Genomic DNA, 22,249 nt, shown 5'->3' on the forward strand with positions numbered 1-22,249 from the left:
TCAAACCGCCGCATCCGCACGCAATCCGGGGCATGACAAAAATAGCATCGATTACGAAAGCGGTTCGTGCCAGATTGCCTAACTTTGCATAGCGTCTGGATATGCACACGCACACAAAACGGGGCAAGTAGTGGTTGGGAGGAGCCGCCGATTACGAAAGATGGCGGCCCAAGACCGGTGGTTTCGTTATTAGATTGAGTGTCACGACACGGAGCGCACGGAGTGTTGAACCAGGATGCGCGCCGCGACCCACCAACCAACAGTTGCGGTTGGAATGTGAGAATCTCATCCGGCATCGACGTGCGCCACCACACCGGCATACACGCACTTTAAAACTAGTGTTTCTGTGAGTCGTGAATGCATGGATTGTTCAATCGCTCGTTGCGGTAAACCGAACGTAAGCACGATCGCACTCGATACCAGCCGGGGCGATTGGTGGTGCATGCAGGATCCAATGGGGGATGCATGCTATACCTTCTACTATCGTGTGGTTGCAGAGCGGAGAGAGAGCCGGGTATCACGTTGCATGCGTTTGCCGTCTTCAGATTCCGCTACGTGAACGGGGAGCAACGATTAGCTCAAACATAGTTGTACACAATGTGCTGTTGTGTGCCCCATTCCCTCGACGAGTCGTCTTGCGATGAAATCAGAACCCAAAAATGTCTCACACACACACAGACGGGAAGGAAAGTCATCTATCGACGGACCGAACCGAACCGAACAGAGCAGACAATCGCACCAACAGCAGCTCACAGGATGGTTTGAACCACGCGCCGGAAGACGGAGGATCGCGCAGAAAAGGGGACGACAGCAGCGGCACTCTCCTCCACACCACACATCATTAAGCTAACAAACAGGTGGATGATTCAGATGTCTTAAAATATTCGCTACCGTGGTTGCCATTTTCGCTTCGCTGCCGTGCTGCGGTGTTTGTATTTTAGGGTCCCGGTACGAAAACGCTGCTAAATACACTCATCAATGGGTGCACAAGCAAGCAAGCAAAAGCTGATGGGTGTTGCTGGGAGGGATCGCCCGCGTTTATGTCTTCCACTTACCATACCAGCGGACGCCTTGCACGTAGTTTTGACGAATCATAAGGTTATATTTACCGTCCCATTATTTCGTAGAGCAAATAAACAACATTGATCAGGCACGGGATCGTGCGATCGATCAGCCGCATTTAGTGGCCATCCTGTGCCATGCAGTGAGAAACAGATCGTACCAACCATTGTAACGAACAACCGAAGGCGTTCAAAGCTAAAAGGAACAAAAAACTGAAGTTAAATGTGACCAAAGTGTTGAGTTGGGGGTACGATCTCTGTACGCCACACCAATGTATGCCGACCATATTTACGTTTCTTCATGGCCCGTAATCAATGGCGACAGGTATACAAAACAACACATCACCCACCACTGTCATGTGCTGTGAAAATCGCGTCCTTCAAAAACAAAACGATACTAAAACTGCTCTCATTTTGTGTGACTGTATTTGCCCCCCCATCACGAATATTTACCTCGGGGAATTCTTCGCTTTATTTTTACCCTTAAAAAAAGTATAAATATTTCCCCTGGCCTTTTCCCTCCCACTGCGTTTGGTTGTGTTGTGTAATTGCACAAGACCTTCGTGTCCAATCAAATGTGGCCATGCGAGGACGGGACAAGTAGGGGGAGGTAACCGCACATTAGCAAAACAAGTGACCGTCCCGGACGAACGGATGGTGGCGGCTTGTGGCTTCAGGTGGAACATCTTTCATCAGTTCACTTGCACTAATGAGTCATGGACACGGGATTTTCATTGAACATTTTCCTCGCTCTCGCTACACCGGACACTTCGTCCCTCCTGAAAGCAGAGAGCACAGGGCAGGGGGATGGTGGTGCAGGATGTCATTTGGAGAAATATTTGTTCGTACTGATTACCATTTGGCAAACGCAGCAGCACGGGGTTGAGTTTTGGACGCATTCCAACCTACGGATGATTTATTAAATTATAACATTGACCGCCCGCCCGCCCCCCTTTCTGCGCCACCACCCATTGGCAAAGGATCGTGCCAGAAGGACCCCGTCATCGTTCGCTAGCAGCTATGGCCCAGATAAACAACACCTTCGGCCCATTGCACACACCCGTCGTCCATCACATTGGGCATTGCTCGGAGGGACCTGTACCGTCAGCTGTCTATACAGTGTTCTTTCGCCATCCACCAGAGCAACCACCGCCCCACCCTTGGTTCGATCTGACTCACGCGTGGGCACGCGTCACAAAGATTGCCCTTTTTTCACACCCCCGTTCCGTTCCGGCAAAGAGGCACTTTCGAAGGTGGGTTCACACACAAGGGTAACACACCGCCGTGACTATGTATATAAACCTTGCACCGAGGAAACGCAAGACGTCACTCCAATCACTCTGGATCTAAGACCATCCATTCCCCGCCGTTGCCGCCTTGCAGTTACTCCAACGGTTCACGGTTAGGTAAGAACGTCGACCTTGGCCAGACTGCTGACCTGTCAATCTAGTACGCGGTACGTACACAAGACCGCACAGCACACTGTTAACTCAGCTGTACTCCACACCACACCACCCTGTACTCCACCACAAAAGGGTGGGAAGACCTTCCCTCAGCGCCTGCTCTGGAGCGCTGCCATGAATGCACAACACCCGAGCGCGCACCACAGGTGTAGTATGCAAGTGCTGCTTAGATTCTTACAAAGTTGGCCATGTTGGCGATAAGAAAGCGACCGATCTGCCAATCAATCATTTGTGCCGCTAGTAGCAAGCTCGACCGATATCTTGACCGTTTTCATTGAAGTTGAAGTTGTCGATCAATTTGCGATACATTAGTAAGCGAGCATATCAAACTTTTGTCTATCAATCAATGATGCTATTATTGTCTCTGGAGAGTTCTAAATATAGTAAAGGGACAATCTGTTGTGGAGTTATCGCTAATTGAATCCTGATTAGAACGCTGGTAGCGATCTTTAGAACTTTTCTCGGAAAAATCTTGCAACTCTGCACAAGAATGTCTGATGATAAGAACATCATAGATTAAAAGTCTTCTTCATTTTCCACGATGTTGTGAAAGAGATCATACGCGGATCAACAAATTCAAAAATCCTTTTTTTTACAATATCTTAGTCATGCACTCCAGTAAGATCTAATCCTTTTAAAATCTCTTAAAACGAAACCTCACAATAAAAACATGAAACGATCGTAAGAATTCTTCCCGAAATGATCTCGTAACCCTAGACCAGAATTTATTTAAAAAAATAAGATCCGGAGTTCATGTAGTTCAGCAGGGAACTTAACCTATTAAACCTTTCCTACAACGATGCTGCGAAAGAGATCTTCATATCCTGATCAACAATTTTTGTTTGTCTTTGCTGCAGGTTCACACACCTATTAAATAAACATTTGCAAGGTCTTAAAATAATATTCATATCCCTCGCCTGCGCTCTCTCTCTCTTTCTCTACGTGGGCGTTCCACCTGACACACATATTTGATATCTTCGCCCCCAATGTTTGCTTGATATATGAACCTCTCTCCCAATCCCGAACGGTGGGCACTTTCAGCAACAGAAGCGAGCTTATTAGCGGCCCAGAATACGATCCATCACGAGTGACAGATATTTATTACACAGAGATTTGGCGGGACGGCATGATTATGACAGGGCAGAAGATTAAGGAGAGTAATCAAACACACTTGTACGGTGTGTGTTACGGGCCGTCTTACGCATGTCTTACCTTGTGGAAACGCATCTTGCCGCGGTCGGGCTTTGGCAGGGTCTCACCGGAGATGACCTCCAGCAGGAGCATGAGTTTGAGTCCGTTACGAAAATCATCCTCGATGTTCTCGATCGAGGTGCCGGCTTTACGCAGATGGCTGTTACACCAGGCGGTGAAGGTCTGTGTGTTTGGTGAAAGAGAGAAATGGAGAAATTAGTATTAATATTCACATTTTCATTTCAAAATGCATATCAAAATACAGTTGTGTTAAAACGCCCAGTTTTTATTACCCTCCGCTCGGTTCGTTTGTATCCTTCATGCTTCCCCCTCCCCCCACCCAGGTTTTGTTTGCCTATTGGTATCTTTCATCTCACAACCCTGCGTCACACTGCTTCGCTCGCGCTTGAAGGCTAGAGGCGGAGAAGGATCAAGGTAAAAACAGCACACACACGCAGCGGGGGGGGGGCATTGGGGCGGGACCCACCAGATATGAGGGCAACATGAAAATTGGCAATGAGAAAATCTGTTCAGCGACGCGATGACCGAAAAATTACGGCCACCGCTGATTCTTTCATTTTTTCGACCCGCTGGCTGCCTCCTTCTTCCCCATGATGTTTGTTTGACCCAGCAGCAGTAGCAGTAGCAGCAGTCCACACTTCGTTAGAAAATGTGTGATGATCGTTCTTCTCCGTGGAGCAGTTTTTCTCGAGTTCTATAAATACGGAACGGCGTGTTGAGCTTTGAGCCCCGTCGCTATACAAGCAGCAGCAGCAGCAGCACAGCATTTTTTCGCTGTTTATTCATGGGTTTTCATGAGGAAAAAACGAACGAAGATGTTTTGCCGCCACTTGCGCGTCTTGCGCTGCACCACACCGCATCGACCCACAAAAACGCCCACCTTCATTTCACACCCATAATCGAGCCCCTAGATATCATGGAACGAGAATGGAAAGGAAGAAAAACGTATTCGCACCAGCGGAGTACGTTCCAAAAAAAAAAATAAGCATGACGTCCAAGATTAGATTAGTATAAGCGGAACTGTCTCCTAAAAAATCGTACGAAATGCAACAGATGTTTGACACCAAATCGTCAGTGTAAATTCTGCAAATTCAGTTTTATTGATAATTAACCTGGAGAGCTTCTGACGAATTATACCGCAAGTGCTAATTCTTCGATCGCTCAATGTCAACGACTGAACCATTTGCGTCTGAAATATGCAATAGCGATGGTCGGATGGATGGTTCGATGTGTTTCCTATGCAAAAGCAGCATTAATTGAATAGATCACCCAAGGGAGAAAGAAGGGAGCCGATCGGACACAGCATCCACCGATGACCACCGGCAGCCAGGCAGCGACCACCGATCGGTACACGCGCACGGTGTGGGAGATATTTTTAGTTGCAACTGCCGTGCTGCCGAACGCTGTGCCGATCTGTGTGCAGTGGTGTGTACGCAAATAGCAGCACGCACGATCCACACCGGAACATGCGCATTGCCGCCATCACATGGACATGCTCTTGCGCACATAGCACACTAAGAGAGAGAGAGAGAGCGGATCTTCACCTTACCTCCCTCGAAAGGGTCACAACACGCCAACGATTGTTGTTGCGGGCCAATGTTTTGAGGACGACCGATCGGATTTTGTTGGCCAAATTTTAATGTGAGCACCACCCTTTTTGCCCCTCGTGTGTGTAATGGATGCATTAGCATCAGCACCCCACATGGCTGCATGGCGGCAAACAAAGTCTCGAGAGTGCAAGGGTGTTGCATTTTGTTGTTTGCCCATTTTGCTGCTCAACAAATATTGTGTAATGTGTGTAATGCGTTCCTCCAACCCGCACCTCCCTTATGCTCTCTCGCGGGGACGGAAGGACGGCAGGAAGGGTTGGGATGGTATACCCTTCTTGCCTCACATTCCCGAGCAATTTCCGAAGCATTTTAGCTGCGAGAGAGAGAGAGCGAGCAACTGACTCTTTTTCTACTTCTTCCTCCTTCTCCCTGTCTCCTCTTCTTTTTTTGGCCAATACACTTCATAGTCTAATTTTAGTTGTCCTTAACCACATTTTCTCGAGGTGGCGCGCGGATTTCGTTTTCCTCGCCGCTTGGCGGCGGCTCATCCTCAGACATATGGGTGCATGGTGTGCTTCTTGTGTTTCCTTCGCAATTTCCTCCTCTTCATCTTCCTTTACTACTCGGTCAATGCGTCTAGGAGCAGCATTGTTGTCCTCCCCACGCACCTTCCCCCCCCCATATTCAAGTGCGTTAGAAGCAGCAACCACTTAATATATATGTATGTATCCCCAACGCCCTCATCACGTTTTAGCTAGCGATAGTTTTACTACAATGGGCAACAGAAAATGCACACAAAAAAAGAGGTTATGGCAGGCGCCAGCAGCAGGCCGAGCTGCACTGCAAACGCCGACCTGACCCCTAATTATACCCGCAGCGCCCAAACGCGCGATAAAACCCGCTCTCGCCGCCGCCAACATCGCGTGGCATTTTCAATTCGACCGCTTACAAGCGCAATGCGATCGATCGATGATCCTAATTGCCATCCGGCGGACGGACGGTCGGTCGGACGGTTCGGAGCCAATTAATTGCCCATCTCCCCCCCCTTTTCCCCCAAGCCGCTCCGCCACAATGGCTGAATAGACACATTGCGATCTGAGTTCCCACATGCGTGTGCGTTAAACGTTGCATTGTATTGTGCTGCTGCTGTTTGACGGGTGCATCAGGGCAAATTGTGCAATTTGCACGTTCTTAGCATCGTTATGAGTTTTAAAGCAGCATCCCGCACTACTTCCACAACTGCTTTTGGGACAGTTTATTGTGGATTTTTCAATGATTTTCCTTATTTTCTCTATTCTTAACTGACAATTTATATCAAATTTTACTCTCCGAGTGAACATAATCAAACATTTCTTTTTCCCGACCACCTTACAAAGATCGGTGCTGATCGGTGCAGAGCGATTTTCGTTTGCCTCGCAGATGGAGACGCACAGTAGTTTTCCTCGGTTTCCTCGGAGCCGCAGAGCAGGCAATGGCGCCACAGTTGCGCCTGCGTGTGTGCACCACCCCATCCCCATTGGCCGACCGAGAGCAGCATCGCCATGGCAGCAAAACATGCCAACTTACACTCTGACAACATCGTGCGAAAGAGGGTCTCGCGGGGTGTTCGCCTCAAAACAACGAAAAGAAAGAAAAAAAACATCCCGCCGCCAACCAACGCCCAACGGAACGTACCAGAACTTGGCTGTCATGTGAAAGGGGCGATGTAACGAGCAGGGAAAAAGAAAGTTTTCTTTTTGGCAAAACAAAAAAATGTACACACACACACACGCACGCACGTACAGGGTGATTTTGAAGGCGACGATCGCAAGAGATACCAACACGTAGCGTGTTCGTAGCGCTTTACTGTTAACGGTGATTTCGAAAATAGATCAGTCCTTTTTTTCCACCCAGAAGTGGGAGAGCTAAAGACACACACACACACGGGGAGGGCAGAAAGCTTAAGCTAAATGGGGTGCGTAAGAGAGATGATCCTCCACCATCCACACAAATATCTCGGGGAGATTTTCCAGCTCGTATTTCATTCGCCGTTTCAAAGTGGCTCGACGGTTCGATGACATTTCCACACGTCCCGCGACTGGCTGTGGGAAGATTTATCATCCGTTCGACAGTTGCTGTTGGCAGTGTGTTGCTGGTGCTCTCGGGCAGCAGTGGAATAGAAAAGCGACATGTGGCCGTGATGAGCCGCATGCTTTCTCTTTTCCAATAAGAAAACGAACTAGAATGCGATTCGTTGCCAATCTCACAAGGGTTGGGCGGCTCTATCATGCAAAATGGTAACCTTGAGATGCAAAGACACATCTTCTCTTGAGGCCCACATGTGCAATTTATACACCGTCCCCCTGTCCCCCCTGCTCGGCCCCGACAGACTCCCAGAACGGGGTCATCGCGGCCCGAGCAGCAACAATGTCACGGTGATGATCGAGCAAGTGTGTTACATCACTCGCGGGTTGCTTCGCTCTGTGTGCTTCGCTTTTACGCGATCGATCATCAGCAGGTGTTCCCGACCAGCAGCATCCAAACCATCCCAAGAGAAAGAGAAGTTCGTCGTCTATCATAGTCGTGCTGACGCATGAATGGATTTGAGCGCGCCGCTCCCGGATCCGCGCGGACACTGCTGCGGCGACTCATCGCACTCGCAGTGGGTCAATCGGTGTTGCCCAGTAAGCGCAGTTTGCGTCACTCGAGACCCGACGTCACTGTCATGCACGATTCGTCACCTTTTTCCCACCCTACGTCACCGATAGCAACCGATGCAAGAGTTGATCTATCCCCCACTCCCGCGCTCATCTCGATCATCTTCGAAGATGATCCTCAAAATCTTGACCCTGAATTCCCTCCCAACCCCAGCTCTTGCTCTTTCACTCCATTTCCCCCCATCCCCATCCTGTCCTTCCCAAGGGAAACTCACCTTTTTCTGCTGCTTCTCCCAGGCCGGATCGAGCAGTCCCTCCCGCTCCCACTCCTCCTCCTGCTCCATGTAGTTCTCCTCGCCGCCGTACTGGCCGACGTATCCGCCGTTCTCCATCATCTTTGCAGCGAGCTTTCGTTCGATCGCTCAGACACACACACCCGGATCGCACACGACACAGAGAGAAAGAGGATATTATGGCACCAACTCACGCCGCACTACTCGCCGTCGTCGTCGTCGTTCGAACAGGCACTGGCACTCGCTATCGCGCACACTAGCCAACTAAGTAGACAACACACTGGTACCACCACTGACTGCGCACACACCTCGGCAGTTTTCCACGGCGCGGCTGTACTTTTTTTTTGTTTGCTCTCTTCTTCGTTACGCCGTTTGCTTTCTTCTCTTTTCGTTTCCGAGAGAGAGAGAGAGAGAGAGAGAGAGAGAGAGAGAGAGAGAGAGAGAGTGTGTGGTCGATCCTCGGCTCACACGAGACGAGGGGGCGTTTTCCTCAGCTGGGCTGGGTGAAAAATAATAGAGAAATTTTGCTTCACTAAACAACAACCACTAACAGCGGGGCGCTCGGTGCCAACTACTACCGCAAAAACCACCAATTTCTCGCTCTCTCGCACAGTAACACTATTCCTCTCTTCAATTCACTCTCTCTCTTTCTTTCTTGCTGTCTCTTTCTCTCACACTGCTACTACACCCGAGTGAGCAGAGTAAGACAAAGAGATCGTTCCTGGTTTACTTCATTAACCCTTATCCTCTCAATCGCTCAACACCGTTCGTAAACGCGCTGAGCGGATCCTGACAGTTGCGTTGATCTTGAAGCGTACCCAGAGAGAAAGAAGAGGGGTGGGTGTGTAGGGGGAGTTCAAAATTGTCGTTTTTCGTCACCCAGCATATATCACACGCGGGAGCAATAAGGGAAAGAAGTACACTCGAACGCACCACAGCAAGCAAAGCACAGCAGCAAGCGACGGATCGCGGAAGATCGACGGTAAAGTAGGCGCGGGAGTGCTCGTAATTAGATCGACAACATGCCAGCAACACACAGTTTGAATGTTTCGACCACTGCCAGTGGATGGGTTGAATACGTAACGCGCTCGTCCCGGTAGGACGTAAGCCATCAGTCGTTACAGCACAATGACGAAGGTTACTATCGTCGGTGTTTGCGTATGTGTGTGTGTGTGTGTTTTAGTGGACTATTGAACTGACGATCAATTTCCTTCTTTTGCACAATTAGACACAAAGATACGGAGCAAATCGGAGCAAAAAAAGTGGAAGAAGTTAAGGCCCTACTTAAGGTACATCTGAAGAATTTGATAACAGTATTTTATAATGTTGCGAAAGAAGGCCTGTGATACTTCAGTCCCTGTACACACATCTAGAACCTTCTCTTATATAATTGGCTCTACATATGAGTGTATATTTTGAGCCTAAAAGTAGATCTACATGAAGTATCAGTCTACTTTGAAGACAGACGGATATCGAAATCCTCCAATTAAAATTAAATTAAATACAAATCATTGAAGCGCACAGACGGCTTAAATCCCAACCCCAAATGGATGAGCTCCAGACACACTCCAGAACATCTGCCAGATATCCAAGATCATACGCACAGCAGTCACTAAACATCCACTTCAAAACGTTGCGAGCAAAGTTGGGATTCCAAAAGCGATCCACATTCCAGTCCACAGTCCATGATCACGATCGTTTCAAATCAGCCAACCGAAAATACGTAGAGCCTCATATTTTGCTTTTCCCCCTCTTCTTCCATTGCTTCAATCACACACAATCACACTACAGCAAATAAACAAAAAAAAATCGGTGCAGTAAACCAAAATTGTGTCGATTTTTTTTTGTAACAACCGCCGCCTCGAACACGGAGGTGAAAAGCGACCAAACGAACCACTACTTTACGGTTAGATAAGGTGATGGAGATGATGTTTTTCGTTTCGTCGGACTGATCGCGTCGGTAGCGAACCCAAAACTAAGGCCCATCGGTCCCGTTGGACTTGGCCCGTGCGCGCCCGCCCAGTACGTTGCGCGGTGGCGGCGGCGGCGCGTAATATTCTCGGCCGGTTGCGCGCGCATTCGCACTAGCAATTTCAATCGAATCCTTCACTTCACATGCTCTCTCGCTCTCTCTTTCGCACTGCTTTACAAACACACACACACATATATACAATCTATTGCTTGTTTTAACGCATCTTGTGCCTACGCACAGAGCACCACCACAACCTCCACACGTGCACGGTGCGTTTTGCAATCCCGCGTCCCACGCGGAATATTCAACCTGGAGCCACTGTTTCTTACATTACTAACAACACAGCAACAAAAGGACAGGTGCAGAACACACCCAAACTCCCCGCCCAAAAGATAAGCCAGCAAGCGCTGATATCGCTGAATTGCTTTACCGTGTAGCGACTTGCGTACACGTATCCGCAATCGTGGCCACACTACCGTCAGCAGCAGCAGCACAGGCAACAGCAACGCACGAACGTTCAGACGGAACTGACGCTGCCTGGGGTAGGCTCGGGCACAACCGACCCAACGACGACGACAGCAAGCAACGAAACAAGCAGATAAAACCCGCGCTCGCCCCACCAACTCGCCCACTGGCAGACAAAGAGCGACGAAGCGAGCGGGCGCACCGCAACCCGCAACCCGGGTGCAAACAAGGGCGCCTGCGTTCCTAGATTAGCAGTCCCTTCGATCGATTGCTAGACCCGCGGGCAGACGGCTGGGGGAGTGGAAGAAACAATAAACAAAACTTACAAAACAGCCCGTTAAAGCACACCTTACAGCGTCCCGGTTAATTGAGCCGTTGAATGCGCTGATCAAACAAAACGATCGTTTGTCATCTAATTGGAAATGTCCCAGGCGGTCGATGTCTTGGCTTCCGACTCCATCACCGAACCTTCCGGCAGACCGGTGCCGACCAATTAGTGCGAGACACCTTCTGCTAGATCAAATAACGCAACCCCCCTACGAGGAGGAAAAATGTGCCAAAAACGTAACGCGTGTGCGTGCGTGCGTGCGTGTGCCAAACATCCACGCAATGGGCCGGTTCACACCTAGCTCCCCTCCTCGCCGCAAATGCACATGACGACACGGCATACACACGCTCACGACGGGATCTATTTTTAAAAAAAGAAGCACCTTTAACACCCTGTCGATCGTGTGTGTGTGTGTGTGTGTGTGTGTGTGTGTGTGTGTGTGTGTGTGGAACATAGAGGAGGGCCGATTCTGAACCCGTGGTGAACCCTAACGAAGCGGTGAGTTTGGATGGATGGATGCATCGGGCGGAAAATCGTTCCGTTCCGTACGGGTGCATGGCATGCCGCGTGGTGGAGGAAATTGCGCGACGAACGATGACAATAAAGAAGCGAAGGAACAACTCCAAACGCACACCAAACACACCGATTAGAATGGATTCGTTTTGGCTGCTGGCTGATACAGCTGTCATTTCGTGGGACTGTCATCAGGAAGATGATTGTGATCGCGATCGCTATCGGCACTCTCCACCAGAGGATGCTCATATATCGGCCAACTTCATTCAACGCCTAACAGCGGGGAGCGAAGAGGGAAGGAATTCACACACTTCCGACCAGCAGCTCGATCGATATATGCGTGGTTCCGCTTTAATGCCCATCGGGTTTGTTCAATCGCCATCGGAACAACAGTGCGCTCCACCACGCACATGGGAATCTGCCGCCAATTCAACGCGTAACTCAATGGTGCGTAAAAATGTTACACATTTGCGCGAGTTGGTCTCATTTTTTCTACTCTTTTTTTTCTTTTGCTTTCCTTTCTACCGCCCAAAATTCCGTGCAGCAGCCGTAGCTAATGGATTTCACACGTACTACGCGCGGTGGCAGCTCCGGTTGGCCAGCAACAGACAAAAAAAAAACCGGCACACACGCGTGCTGGGCGTGCTGAAAGAAAGAGATAATTTAATGAATTGTCATAATTACTAATGCAGCTGGTGCTTTTTGATCTTCTTGCTGGGGGTACTGCCGTATTGTACTGTGGGCTGAGCGCACCGGGAGAGAAGGTGCCACTTACATTGTTGTGCTCGGTGTGCTCAATTTGTTTTTGCTTTTCTTGCTATGTTGTTGATTTTCGTACTGCTTTTTTTGTTGTTGTAGAACATCTTAAACATTGTCTTGAAAATTAAAAAGCCAATTAAGCTCTATGGTCATGTAATAAGCGTACAATGGAGGGTTCGGGGGTTCGTTTCGATACGGACGTGCTCGATTGATTTCATCGCCCGCGGAAGGCAATTGCTTCGGTGAAAGTGGCCAGTTAAGTGCAGGCTCATTAAACAATGAATAGAAGGAAACAGATAGAACGGAAGTCCAAACAACCGTTTTGGGTTTCGAAATGCTTACAAGCCTCACTTGGTTCAGGTGCGCTTCGAGCAGACCAACATCTAATTGCAGCGCATTGTTGCTATAATTATTGTTTACCTTCAAATTCGATTGAAACGTACAACTCCTACAGCTTGTTAGCTCTCTATCAAAGACAACAAACAATCGATTTGACCAGCGAAATTGCGCCTTTGATACCTGATACCTTTCCAGCTTACGCTCCCATAAGATTATGCCCATAAAACGAAACCCCAACGATGCGATCGATCCGAAGATAGGGCCGATCTGATCTTAAAACACTTTCGACGTGCGACACCCGGGGCGGAAATGTAAATGATCCCATTTACACACCACGGAAACGGAAACTCGATCAGGCCCACATTTGGGCATTGCTGGACGCTGGAGGTGCCCACTGTGCCTCCGACAATGGTCGACCGACACGAATTATGCATTCAACCGAGCGGGACAATTACACCTCCGAGTGGCGTAATTTATTGCGCTGCCGATAAAGATGGATTTGATGGAATTTCGCATTAGCATTGCCAGCACAACACTTTGTCAAAACAAACACGCGTCGATACGATTAAGGAGGGCATTACATTCCGCAACGCTTTCCAGGTTGCTGGAAGCTCAAGTGGATGGTTTGATAATCGCTGTCAGATAAGGCAGGGTTGGTGTCGATATAGGCATTTAAATTGTTTCTCACTTTCGCCACTTTCGGCGCCTCTGCTGAGTCACGATTCGATCATATGATTCATCGACGACGCGTACCGATGAGGATGCCGTTCGCATGCCTTCGTGCTTCGCGGGTGCTGCGAAATCCGAGATAACAACTTCCATGGACAAGTGTACGGCACACAGCTTCAAGCGCGGATTGGCGGAGGCAAATATTGAACTCGGGTAAAAATATCCTTTTTTCCGAAACGTGTTGCTTTTTCGGTTCCTTTTTTTCTGTTCGTTTGCGCTGTCGTGGGTTATTTTAAATTTGGGACAGTTTTCGAGGACAGTGCGATGCCGAGAGCATAAAGCCAACAGTGCCATTGCCAACTTTGGTCGCAGACGGAGGGATTGGGTGGTTGGGTGGCCATGGGTGAGTTGGGTTGGTCCTAGATACAGACCAACGACTGTGTACTAGAGAGAGAGATAGAGGAAGGTCTCCACCGGGAAAGATAAAAATAGCGCGTGGAATGATCCGTGGCCCTGCTCGCCGCATTATCGCGCTACGTGCGTGTGTCACCTCGCATCTCAGTCGATGGTCCATACTCCATGGACTTTCATGGACATTGATGGGGCAACGGATGAATCGATTCCAATTTCAACCCATACCCTTTTGGATCCATTTCCGAGCCCAAGGAATCAAGCGTTCGATTACCGTTCCCTGCTCAGAGGTGAGGTTCGTCTTTCATTCATCACTTTCCGGGCATGATCGCTAATGGAATGCGTTTCCGTTGCGTTTTATCACTCGCCCCATTGCTAAGAACTTAATCTCTAACTCCCATTAGTTGTAGCTCTATGTTTCAAAGCCCCTGCCGATCGATCGCACTACTGGCCATGAACGCAGAGCATCGGGCGCACCCCGCACCAGCAGGTGGGTGCAATCCGGGTGGGACGGATGATGTAAAATTATGAATTCACGTATGGAAAGCTGTGAGAGAAAAAGAAGCAAAAGCAAATCAATTTCGGACAACAACTGGTCCACCACCACCAACACTGCCTCTCTCCCTATGTTTATGTTTGTGTAATACAACACACGCATCCTATTTATAGAGACTGATTTTTCTTTACTGGCTCGCAAAAATAGAACATCTTCTCACGGTGGATACTTTATGGGGAATTATTTATAGGACACGTACGCAGAGCGGCCGGCCGAAACACACATCGCGGACCTCACTCGGCACCATCTATACACACCAACCGGGCTGGCAGGCAAGCAAACAAACAGTGCTGAGTGAAAATCGTCAAATAAATAGCAACAAAACCTTAAGACAACAACAACAACACGGCACATTCAAGCTGAGATATGCCACATCTTCAAAATCTTGCAATTGAATCGAAAATGTGTGTTAAATGAACCGTTTTAAGGAGTACACTAAAATGGGTAACAATGCGTTCACATGTCTGTTTTACATGTTTTCCCGGCACATATTATTTTGGGGAAAACGTAACATGCCAAAATTTAGTGCGAAAATAGGGACTGGGACCCCATCCTACTCTTTTCGGATGGGCAAGGTGGTTCGTTTTGCCCAACACTCGAGCATGAAAAGGGGTGAATCGTGTATGAAGTGTGGGTTGAAAAACAACGGGAAACAGACACACACACGGCCATTTAATCGGATAGGGGGATGGATTGCGTTGAAAATTGTAAAAACAAATGTAACACACACACACACACACACTTCTTTGGTCGCAAAATGAGGAAATGAAACATGCGTGGGGAAAATTGGATCGGAAGGGAAATCCTATCGGCTCCCCACGTCCGCTTCCTCTCCCTCTCTCTGCCACTAGAACGACACAGCCACAACCCGAAAACCTGTCCCCGAACCCTCTCCTACAGGGCAGGGGGCAAGAGCAGGGCAAGTGGCGAGGAATGGACAAAACCGGTACACGCAAAGGGAAACTAACAGGACAGACAGGTTAGAAAGATAGAGGGCCAATGTGGGCCGGCGGCCAGCAGCAGCGGAGGCGACAACGCAGTGATCCCAATCTATTTTTTGCAACAAAAACCGTCAACCGTTGCCAATTTGCAAACACAAAAAAAAAAACACCCGACACCCGTTAGCCGACGTTTCCGACGGAACGGTTGACGATCGAGGCAACCGGTAGAGGCGGCAAGCGACGAACCTTTGCAAAGCGTTCCCTGCTGTCCTTAACGCCTCATCATAACCCTTGAGTGAAGGGTTCTAGGTTTTTTTTTGGGTGGGCGCGATAAGTTTGCGACCTTTTTTTTGCACACTTCATCAAAGCACTCCATTTCCTCTCGGTCACAGAAAACACACTCACTCACACACCGATGCAGGGTGGGCAAAACAATTGCACACAGCAACGTAGGCAAGCGCAGAAAATGTGCCCATCTCGCCGCGTCCCTCTAGCAAAAACCGGCTGGAGCGCCTACCGTGAATAGAAACGGCAAATGGCGTCAACGACGACGTCGCTGAAATGCGAACGCGCGGAGTCGCGAAAATTACTTGTCCACCTTTTCCGTCCTCCTACCCCACACCACCTGGTCATACCCACCGGGCAGGGGGGCCAAAGAATGCCGACTGCGATGCGTAAATCGGGTCTTCTTCTTTTGCTGAGCTGTGGGTGTGTGTGTGTGTGCACCTCCATCCCTTCCCGCTGATACAATCGCTGACAATGAGCATTTTTCGTCTGTTTTCGCTTTCGCGGTGCGCGTTTGTGTGTAAACCACCGCAAACACACCGTATTCGCAAGCCACAGCTTCGGTGCGTGTGTGTGTTTGTGTGCCAATTTAAAGAGACGCCGTTGCGAATTATGAGCGTTTGTGAGGAGGTGGGAGAGAGGTAAACGAAATAACGACGAAAACAAACCACATCCAGCTTCGATCGTCCCTATTAAATGCACTTCTTGATGATCGTCATACACACTCACACTACGATACGCGTCTTTCAGCACAAAACAATTCCTCAAACTGCTAAATAGGTCGATCGAGTTGCAAATTTTCTCTCTTTTGCACTGCTTTTTTTCATTCCTACCCGCTTCCTACGACGGGTTTCTTAGCACTGGCAGAAACGGTACACTGCAACTGCAACACTCGCCACCCCACTCTTCACCTTGCTGCTGCTGCTGCTGCTGCAGTCCCCTCCGCAACACCTTTTTGTTCACGCACGTCCGGGTTGGTTCCGCTGAACCCGCCGGATGCTACCGCCGCTAATCAACCCGAAACCACACAAACACGCCCGGTACCTGGGTCGGTGGAACGCGTCCTTCACGGTGAAATTAGTGAGCCGGTTTTTGGATGGGTCGGACGGACGGGGCACGGGGGAGGCTCGAAAAAGGGTCACTTGTTAAAACATTTACACACTCTTTCGCTACAAACTAACTAACTTGCTGCGTCTGCTGCTGCCTCTGCCTGCTGTACACAACCAAACTGGAATCAACGGTATTGTGATTGCACACACAAACAAACCCGACCGCACACACTCGCAGTCGCGCGGATGTCAAAATTTGATTCTGACGTTTCGGGACAGTTGGTGGCGGCGCCGCGTTTCGCCCCGATGCAAATTGTATAATTTTTTGTCTCTGCTATTTTTCAAACGCGGCTTTTCTTCCTAAAACTTGTGACATTGTTTTCACATCGATTGTTGTGATGCACTTTAAGTTATGTAAATTCGATTCCTACTGTGTTTCAAATTCAAAACAGAGAATCGCATTCAACGAGTGCCTAGTGGCGCGACACTTTGGCACAGTGGGTGACGTTTCTTCCCAAATGGTCAAACTTTTCAAACAATTTTAAACGGCTTTTTATGGTTTCAATTTTTTCAATTCAAAAGTCCATCCTCATCTTTTAAATGGTTTTTCGGCATCAAAACATCAAAAGAAGAGGCATGTTTTGTCTGTAAAATGAATCTTTATGCGAAAACGAATGAAAACATGAACAAGACAAGACCTCAAATACACCATCTAACGTTTACCACATGTAGGCTGCTGCTGAATTCCGCTTTTCCTTTCTAACAAGACACCGAAGATACTAAATAGCTTATGGCTTATCCCCGTCGTAGCAACCGAAAACACTCTAACAAAAACATGAACACCTATGTCACCTCGTTCTCAAGAGAAAACGTAAGCTAGATGGGTCGACTGTTTCGCAAGCCGTTACTAAATGCGCATGATTCCTGATCTTCGTACAATGGTTGAACTACTTACGATACGATTACGATACTACACCTAGAACACAGATACAAAGGACTAGCTTTGGGTGAACTTTTCTTTCTTTTCTTTTTCTTCTTCTAATCGCACTCCTCGTGCCCCCTATGTTAACATTTCGACGCAAAGCGAAGCACGTTGGCCGCTTTATGCTGCTTGCATTTGCTTTTAGCGATCTCGTACGTACGGCAGAGCACCAGATCGGAGTACGCTTGCCGGTACTCGCGCGACATTACCACGTAGATGATGGGATTGATGCAGGTGGTCAGGTAGATCAGCAGATACGACACCACGTTCAGCACCTGCACGCTGGGACGGAACAGCTTCACCACCGTGATCGGTAGATAGCACACGAGAAACGCCAGAAAGATCACCAGTATCATTTGCAGCAGCTTCTTGTCCTTGGCGGACATCTTGCCCGCGCTCATGATCGAGGCGCCGGATGTGTTCAGATGCTTCTTGCGCTTTCGCGCATTTACATTGCTCGCGTTGCGTCTCACCCCCGGCCCGGATGCGTTTGCGTACCGTGGCTGATTGCGCGACTTTACGTTGCTATTCTCCAGATATCCTTCTTCCTCAGTTTGGTCTGGCGGACTCTAAAATTAGAAGCAAATCCAGACGTTAAACTCGGGCCGAGAGCTACTTCAAAACACACATGCAGGAAACAAGCTAATCAATTATCACCCTATTGCCACTACAATCGCAGCGATCGACGACCGTGTGGTGGTTGTGGGTCGGCTTCACATCCACTGGCCGGTGTGAGACATCCTCCGTCGATGAGCTGGTGCTGCAGAATATTTCATTCTCCGTGCTAGAATCGATATAGTGCCAGTCGGCGTCGTGTTGACTAAAGTTGATGTATGACAAGGCCGGCGGTGCTGGCTGATCCTTCTCCGGAGTGATCGTTGCTGACGAGCCGGCGTACTGGCCCGGATGCGGGGCTGGTTGTTGTTGTTGCTGCTGCTGGTTGCTCACTGCACTGGACACGTCCTCCACGCTGTTTTCATCCAGATTGTCGCCTGGCAGATCTTTTGTGCGCAGCGCGGTCGATCGTACAATGTAGAATATTCGTGCGTAACAAACGATGATCGCCAGACAGGGCAGGGCAAACGCGATGAAAAACAGGAACTGTTTCGGTGAGTTGTCTGTAAATGGAGAAAATGGAGAAGATTGAAGGTCTGGAAGCTCTGATGCACGAAAACGGTGCCTTACTCTGACTATCAGGCAGTATCGAGCAGGAGTGAATGTTAATGTCGAGGCCAAACTTGCCCCACTTTTCGTGCCACGTGGGCAGCAGCGAACCGAAGCCAAGTATCCAGGTAAACGCCACCATCAGACAGAGATTTTTCGTACGATAGATTCTTCAATGTTTCAGTTTACCAAAAAAATAATGGAAATTAATTAGCGTTTGAAGTTGCTGCTGCAACTCAGAGACCCACACACAACGTTGGCGCTCACCTTTGATACAGCCGCTGATGGCCGATCATAATGTAGCGATTGATTGTGATGGCCAGTATGGTAAACAGCGAGACCGCCAGCAGCCCGTACCGCATCATCGGGAGCAGCCGGCAGAACAAATCCCCATACAGCCAAGCCTGGTGCCAGAAGGTGCTCGCGGCCAGCGGCAGGTTGAAGCAGCAGAACAGCAAATCGGAGAACGATAAATTCATAATGAAGACGGCCGTTGCGTTCCGCGTCTAAAGGGAGGAAAACGGGAGCAGGTAGTAGTACCGGCATCAGCTGTACTAGCAAACTGCCAACATCCCCTTGCCAATGCACTATTTATGGCTTTGCCAATGTCGAATTCTCTCCCAGAATTCGACTTCTGCTGTTTGGACAGCGAACCAAGGGGGCAGAAGCCCCATTAATCTGCTTGACTCACGGCACCTGTTTTTAATGGCGGCCGTGCCGTTCCCGCCATTCGATACGCACCTTCTTACTCTTGACCAAGGCCACTATTGTCAGCAGATTGCCCGGCACGCCGACGACCATGTACGCGATGCACGTCACCGTTGCGATGTTGAGCAGCACCCGTGGATATCCGGTGTAGAGCGGTATCGCATCGCTGGATCCTGTGCGCGAGAGAGGGGGGAAGAAAGGAGGCGATATTTTGGTTTCACATCACTTCCAGGCCATCCCCGCCCCACCCCACGGATGCGTCATGCACCGTTGGTTACCGTTGTTGGTGAAGTTGCTGTGCTCCGGATGACCAGTATCGAACAGATCCATGGCTACCCTGATTAACCTGCACGTATAGTACGCACGTACCTCACTCGCACTCGTTACAGATATCACTCATCGCGGATTACGTGCCGCAAACCTTTTTTCCAAAAACTCAAGCTGCCAGCACATATACACACACAGAACAGATGTCTTCCTTCCAGATTATACGTCCACTTGCTCCAACATGGTTCGCAACACTGATTTCGGCACGCGTCTGTCTCTATCGCTCGGCGAAATTGTGAAGATTCTAGGCCACTTCAAAATCGGCAGCAGCAGCAGCCGCCGCCACTAGAGATTGTTGTTGATGATGCTGCTGATGCTGATGATGATGATGATGATGATGTTGATTGTTACTCGAGCTGCGGCACAGAATTCTTAACAACAATCTCCTCCTGCCAACCAAAAACCACCCCTCCACTGACCGGGGACGAGCAGGATTGAACCTGGACGAGAGCGTCCGCGAAGAAATTAACCAAACCCCGTACCGTTTAGCCGCTACGATCGTCGACACATGCGCCGCCTACTGCCTTCCACTGACTGGACCATGCCCATCAGCACGGGGATCAGCACGGGCTACTTGACGGGCTGCTGGGTTTTCCCGCACTGGAAGGGAATTGTCGACCGGGTCGAACGAAGAGGCGTGGGGGGTGGGGTGAGTTTGTGAGAAAAACGGCAACAACAGCAACAAATAGCCAAACAGTATGCATATAAAAATAGAATCAATTTATGCGCACCACAACAACCGACGGCTAGAACCGGACGGTTGGTTACAGAGCGGTTTATGTTTTCTTCTCCTGCCTCTGTGTGTGTGTGTGTATTTGTTTTTTTTCTTCGAATCGGTGGGTTGATTATTTTTTTGCTTGTTTCGATTTTACTACACACAAATACGCACGTTCAAAAGACAACGCCAAATGGGGGGTGGGTGGGGTGGGGAGGTGGTCTGAAACGTTCAGTACGGTGGGATGAAATAAAATTTTCCAACCGTAAACTGCTCCGGAGAAGAAGGAAGTCGTTCTTTCGGCGGTTACGATGTCGCGAATGTTGGCCATCGGCTTTGGAAGGAAATGCACGCAGGACACACACAGAGGAACGATCTTCACTACACAGAGCACACACACACACACACGCCCGATGTTTAATGCCGGAAAAGTGTGTCCATCGCAATGTGGAAAACGACACAGTTCCTGGCCGGCGGACGGCAACGCACTGCAGCGGCCACGGTTAATGCAACGACGACGTCCTCCTCCTTTCTGGTCCGCGGTCAGACTACACTACGGGATGGCTAGTAAAATGGGGCACACGTACAAGCATACAAACACCCTCGCTTCTCGACACACACACACACACAGAGTCACATGCTCACACATTGGTGCTAGTCCATTGTTTACTTTATTTTGTAATGTAAACTAATTTAGCCGACACCGTAGGATGAAGAAACACTTCGGCCGACACGCTGGACACGCGGTGGTCTGCAACCCTCCCAGACCCACCCGACCGGGAGGTGGTGATGGTGGGGGCGGGTGGTCTTAGGGTGTTGGGTGGGTTGTGTATACATGCCGTACCCCGCCGTAGGCAGGCTTTTCTCGTTTTCACTCGGACGAAAGGGAAATTCATGTCGCCGATATTTGCCCGCGGTAGGAAATGCCGTCCCGTGTTTGATGTCGCTTGCACGCAAGCTGGTTTGAATCCGTGCAAGTGCGCGCACGTGCGCTTGTGCGCAAGTTGCAGCGTGCCGTTTTTGTTGCCGTGTTGCCATGGCAACGGAATAATTTGGCGGGAAATACATCGACACGTGCGGTCTGTTTTTTTTTTTTCTTTAAAATTTAAATAGAAGCGATGAAAGCGAAGGTTCATCATCAACCAAATATGAACGCAATCATTTGACAAACAAAAAATGCTCTTAAAACTGGGACAGGCTGTATGCTGGAAACATGCAAAAAAAAGAAGGTAGCAGTTATGACTGATTCCCAGACCGAAGGAGAAAATGTGTGAACAATGTCGGTTAGATTCATAATCTGATCTGAAAGCATCGGGGATGATGCTCGTATCCTGCAGTGCCAGATGCTACCAGTCCTAGTGACAAAGCTCATCTCTATCCTCCTCTATTCCGTCGACCTTTTTTGAACTATTTCCTTTTCCCCTTGCTTTCAGGACGCAGGCCACATTTTCACGGTACATCAGGAGAGAGGAGAAAAAAATACCAGCTGGAATCAGGACTATCAGAAATGAGAGTGAGTGAGACGGAGACGGCTCTCTGTTGGTGTTTGCGAGACGGCAAGTATGCGGTCATTTTTCCTTCATTATTTAATTGTTCGAGATAATTGAGGGAGAATGGGAAAAGCATTTCAACAAACAGGACAAACACCAAAATATTTACCACCATTCACTTATCTCACCAACATTCAGCTCGATTATGTTTATGAAACAATGCACGTATTCTAATAAATTTGTAACATTTTCAAATACTCATGCCAAGCGAAAAAAATGAATGATTTATCACTTCAACATCAACTGCAGCGGTTTTGTAACAAAACGTTTACCTCTTCCTTGTTTTCTTCCCGGATTAACT

General features: G+C 49.0%; 2 protein-coding genes across 12 annotated transcripts in view; both read right to left on the reverse strand.

Annotated features, from left to right (window-relative positions):
• LOC121589079 (alpha-actinin, sarcomeric) overlaps positions 1 to 10,760 on the reverse strand; it is a 16,562-nt gene extending 5,802 nt beyond the window's left edge. For 2 of the 10 annotated variants that reach the window (XM_041907695.1, XM_041907702.1), the window contains exons 1-3: positions 10,618 to 10,726; positions 8,198 to 8,714; positions 3,737 to 3,898 (exon numbers count right to left, since the gene is read on the reverse strand). In XM_041907695.1, the coding sequence (XP_041763629.1) occupies positions 3,737 to 3,898; positions 8,198 to 8,317 (282 nt within the window). In that variant the 5' untranslated portion in view covers positions 8,318 to 8,714; positions 10,618 to 10,726. Of the gene's footprint in view, positions 1 to 3,736; positions 3,899 to 8,197; positions 8,715 to 10,109; positions 10,228 to 10,617 lie in introns of those variants that run through there. The other 8 variants (XM_041907694.1, XM_041907693.1, XM_041907696.1 and 5 more) reach the window with 7 other exon arrangements.
• A 6,764-nt stretch (positions 10,761 to 17,524) lies between these two features.
• On the reverse strand, positions 17,525 to 20,951 carry LOC121589080 (protein trapped in endoderm-1). 2 transcript variants are annotated; one of them, XM_041907704.1, is made up of 6 exons: positions 19,726 to 20,951; positions 19,390 to 19,529; positions 18,916 to 19,154; positions 18,670 to 18,818; positions 18,142 to 18,602; positions 17,525 to 18,053 (listed from the first exon to the last, which is right to left on the reverse strand). In XM_041907704.1, the coding sequence occupies exons 2-6, from the start codon at positions 19,447 to 19,449 to the stop codon at positions 17,568 to 17,570; spliced, it is 1,395 nt and encodes a 464-aa protein (XP_041763638.1). In that variant the 5' UTR covers positions 19,450 to 19,529; positions 19,726 to 20,951; the 3' UTR covers positions 17,525 to 17,567. The 2 variants fall into 2 exon arrangements, with proteins under 2 accessions (XP_041763638.1, XP_041763637.1); XM_041907703.1 differs by having other exon boundaries at positions 19,635 to 20,951.
• Between the last annotated feature and the right edge of the window lie 1,298 nt (positions 20,952 to 22,249).

Source organism: Anopheles merus, chromosome 2R, assembly GCF_017562075.2.
Source record: "Anopheles merus strain MAF chromosome 2R, AmerM5.1, whole genome shotgun sequence".
NCBI classification, from domain to species: domain Eukaryota; kingdom Metazoa; phylum Arthropoda; class Insecta; order Diptera; family Culicidae; genus Anopheles; species Anopheles merus.

Excerpts from the sequence above, each read along its gene's own strand:
- LOC121589080 (XM_041907703.1), bottom strand. The coding sequence starts at position 19,686 with ATGGATCTGTTCGATACTGGTCATCCGGAGCACAGCAACTTCACCAAC. Across the intron at positions 18,603-18,669 it reads GATACTGCCTGATAGTCAGA|ACAACTCACCGAAACAGTTC; the intron begins GTAAGGCACCGT and ends CTCCATTTACAG. Across the intron at positions 18,054-18,141 it reads GCGATTGTAGTGGCAATAGG|AGTCCGCCAGACCAAACTGA; the intron begins GTGATAATTGAT and ends TTCTAATTTTAG.